The following is a 4,399-nucleotide window of genomic DNA, read 5'->3' on the forward strand; positions in this document are numbered from 1 at the left end:
TAACACTGCGCAGGTCGGTGCACTGCACAGATGTCGGTAGCATACGATTATTTAAAGAGTCGGTGAAGCACACCGATGTCGGTGTGGAAGGGTTAATGTTTTCATATATTCTGTTTGCAGCATGACTACCCACAAGAATGTCGACCTGGTGGCTCAAATGGCAACTTTATAATGTTTGCATCAGCTACAAGTGGTGATCGCCCCAACAACAGCAAATTTTCAAGTTGTAGTATTGGAAATATTAGCAATGTGCTGGATGCCATTGAAGACAACAAAAAGAGGAACTGCTTTACAGGTAAGTGTGGCATTGCATTTCAGAGTTGCCTTTGGCTAATATAGTAGAATATCAACAGTTTGCATCCTCTGATTTGTATGTAAAATTAACAGAAGTATTGTTGTGTGTTGGCTGTGTAGCGCGACAAATAGCTTCACGCTGGTCTTGGATCTAGTGAATTTATTGCACACTTTTATCCACGCTTACATAATTCACAACTTCAGTATCCTGCTGTAGTCACTTCCATGCTTCAGCTGTCTTCGGCAGCTGCTATATTTCAACTGAACTTGATTGGTGCACTGAGCCCCTTACATAGGCCTCTCACAGACCACACAGAAAACAGCCTATGTTATTGGATGTGTTTACTGACCGATTGCCTGCCAACGGTTGCTGCATGGACTCCACTGTTGCGTGACATCACAGTCTAGTGGGGAGGGGTGTTTACCAAGTGTTGTAACCTTATCTACATTAATGTAAATGTGTTTCCAGTCTGTTTACAAAATTATATTAAGGGAAATCACAATATAATGAAAATCTACTCTAACAAATTTCCACCTTTGATAGATGTGCTATCAGAAAGTTCCCGGACTAGGTCAAAAAGGAAATTTTGGCTTAACTTACTCAATTTTGGCTGCCATCCTCTTCAAAATAGTCTCCTTATGAATGTATACAACAATCCAATCATTTTTTCCATGCCTGAGAAGCACTGTGGAAGTTATTTTCCTTAATGCTGTTGAGTACTGCTTGTGATTCCCCTTCAGTGTCAGATGCTGTTTCAAAACATCGTCCCTTCAGTTTCATTTTCAATTTGGGAAACAAAGTGAAATCACGGGGGGCTAAGTCCGGCAAGTAGGGAGGAAGGGGAACAGTAACCATGTTGTTAGTGAGGCTCTGTGGTTTTCAGGAACCTGTGGGTGGGCGCATTGTAGTGATGAAGGAGCCAGTTGTGGTTGTGCAAAAGTTCTGGTCTTTTTTGTTGCACATTTTCTCTCAAGTGTCTCAGAACATCGCAGTAAAAGTCAGAGTTGACCGTAGTATTAGGAGGAACAAATTCACAGTGAACAGTCCCCTTCATGTTGAAAAACACAATGAGCATGCTCTTTGTTGAACTCTGGACCTGCCATGCCTTTTTTGTTCTTTGCTCTTTCACAATGATGATTGTTACTTTGTTTCTGGATCAGAATTGTAAATTCAACTTCCATCACCCATTACAATCCCAGGACCCTTGTTAGCTTTCTCTCATAGCTCAAGACACATGTTTACGCAACGCTGCTTTTGATCATTTGTCAAGAGTTGAGGGGGGGGGGACAAACTTTGCAACAGTGCAGCACATGTTCAAATTTTTTGTTACTATCTCCTGGCAAACTCCATAACTGATTCCAGCATTGTTTGTGAGCTCATGATTTTTTGGCAGTGGTCTTTGTGGATGAGTTCTCAAATTTTGTCAACATTTTCTCTTGTTTTACTGGTGCTTGGTTTTCCTGAATGTTCATCGTCTTCAACTGACACAGTGTGAATGTCATTCAAAACCCCTGTCTGGCTTATAGAATGTTCTCCAAAAGCCTCACAACATGAAGGGGTTTCAGTAGCGAATTTACTGAGCTTCATGCAAAACTTGATACATGTGGAAATATATTTAAATACTATGCAGCCTTGATGTATGGAAAATTTGTAATATTGTTAATTTAAATGTCCACCATTGTAGAGTATTAAAAATTGTAAGCATGTTACTGAAAATGCTGTGATTGCTACAATTTTTGTGATAAACAAACGAAATAAACGCTGCTTTTATCTAGAAAGAATATAGAATCAGCTATTATAATTTACAGATTTTAAAATCTGTAAAAATTGTTACACTGATTCNCGGTGTCATTTATCAGCGGCCTCTCATTTTCGGCTTCTTCCACGTGAAATGAGGCCATGGTGGATAGTTGAAATTGTGATGTTTTATAAGCATTACGATTAGAGGAGGCCACTTGACATGACTGGCCAACTTCCTCTAATACGAGACTGAGGTGTCGTGTGTGCTCTTTGCATGGGAAACGGAGTTACATCCGGACAAAGTGCATGAATTGCGACGTCAGACTCTGCATTCAGTTAGATGCAACATTCAGTTAGATGATGCAGAAGGGAAGACTGTCTGCTTATAAAGCGGGTGCCCAAAAATAATGTAAGTAGAACAAGAATTTCTATCTTAAAATTAGATTTTAAAACACTGTGCGCACGCGTGGACTGCACGTACCCATACGGTGTTGCACAGCCACTCAGCTACACTTTAAAGGTCTCCATACAGTGTCGCTAGGCTCTTAAAGGTTAAAGTAATCAATGCAGATCCAGCAGTATATATTCTGTTTTGAAGCGCTTATCATTAAAAACGACTATGGAAATTACAGAGAAAAGTTGCAGCTAGTTACAAATCTCTTATAATGACGGAAGTGTCAGAAGAAAGCCCTCATTTTATATGAGATACTTCCACTTATTCATAATGCTGATGATATTTGTCACTGTAATGAAGTTCTTGTTACAAGCCACACTTTTCTGTCATGATTATATTGGAGTGATAGCATGTATAGGGTGGTGTGCTTACTGAAGTCACTCAGTGTCTTAACTGGTATAACACCTTACTTATAATTTAAAAGTTGCATATTTAATTCTTTTCTTCAAAAAAGGTGCTAATTTTCTCAGTTTCAGTCTTAAAAATATTCTGTATATTATTAAGAGAATATTTGCAGTGTTCGTGAAAAACTATACCGCCTCTGTGGTCTAGTGGTCAGAGTTCCTGGCTACAGATCCAGAAGTCCCGGGTTTGATTCCTGGCACTACCAGATTTTCTGAGTAGTAGTGGTTCTGGAACAGGGCCCACTCAACCTCGTGAAGATAATTGAGGAGCTGTTTCAAGGAAATAGCGGCTTCAGTCTAGAAAACCGAGATTAACAGCTGTGGTTATCTGTTCCACTGACCATGTGACACCCTCTGTCTGCTAAAGTTGGCACTAACATCGCCGACAAGTGGCAGTTGCTCGGTCAGTATAGTTTGCTTGCGGACTACAGGCCACGGAGTCTGTTCATGAACAACTACTAGATTATTAGTGTAATAAAATCAAGGACTGTGCATATAGTATGTTAAGTGTTAGTGTCATTTATTTCCAATATGTGTTTATCTTACAGTATCTGAAGGAGCATTCTGTGGCAACAAGATAGTTGAGGCAGGTGAGGAGTGTGACTGTGGCTATGATGAAGAAGAATGCACGGACAAATGCTGTTACCCTCGTCTACTCAGTGAGAAAGATAGGCCCCGTAACAGTACTGCCAGCAGCTGTACTAGAAAAGCTAATGCACAGTGCAGGTTAGATGCATGTTGTATGAACTATAGATTAGAACTTTATCATTAGCTTGGTTTGGAATGCTGTAAATACTAGAGATCCCAGCATGAACCACTATTTCTGGAGCCTGAAATATGAGATTATAGCTCTGAACAAGTTATATGTTAATGTCTGACATGGGCTGTAACCTGTAAACATTCTGCAGAGGAATCCTCACATTAACAGTCCAAAAATATGGGTTCCCAAAATTTTGTATTTGCTGAAATAGCATGAAGCTAACAAAATATTTTTTATTTCAGTCTATTATCAATATTTAATAATGAATTCTTTTATTGTAAAATTAAATTAAATGGAAAATTAATTATAACAAATAGGTACTGAATTCTCTTGATGCATATTTGTCAGTTTAACAAAACAAGTTTTAAATATGTTTAATAAAATAAACATTTTGAAAGTGGTTTATCTCATATCACTTTCAAGTAAAATTATCATTCATCCCATAACATATTAAGGACCAGACTCCAGACTACATGTAACATAAAGATAAAACATTGTCCCCCCCTCATTCTCTCTCTCTCTCTCTCTCTCAGCATATTGCATGCAAAGTTGAATGTGCCAACAACAGCAAATGCACTTAACTGATCATCAAATATAAAGAATATATCATAGAAGGAACTTGGCCAGAATAGGGAGGCTTCAGAAGACAAAACATAAATGCTAGACTTGCATACTAAAGCACCTAAAATTGTATGCCTAGTTCTCTCATGTAAATACTTTCATTCTGCCTGTATTCTTATTCAGTC

General features: G+C 38.7%; 1 protein-coding gene across 2 annotated transcripts in view; it reads left to right on the forward strand.

Annotated features, from left to right (window-relative positions):
- The window catches only part of LOC111862333 (disintegrin and metalloproteinase domain-containing protein 10), an 81,172-nt gene that overhangs the window by 63,225 nt on the left and 13,548 nt on the right, over window positions 1-4,399 (forward strand). For both annotated transcript variants that reach the window (XM_023847631.2, XM_023847632.2), the window contains exons 8-9: window positions 121-295; window positions 3,442-3,619. In XM_023847631.2, the coding sequence (XP_023703399.1) occupies window positions 121-295; window positions 3,442-3,619 (353 nt within the window). The remainder of the gene's footprint in view (window positions 1-120; window positions 296-3,441; window positions 3,620-4,399) is intronic.

Source organism: Cryptotermes secundus, unplaced genomic scaffold (assembly GCF_002891405.2).
Source record: "Cryptotermes secundus unplaced genomic scaffold, Csec_1.0 scaffold408, whole genome shotgun sequence".
Classification (NCBI taxonomy): domain Eukaryota; kingdom Metazoa; phylum Arthropoda; class Insecta; order Blattodea; family Kalotermitidae; genus Cryptotermes; species Cryptotermes secundus.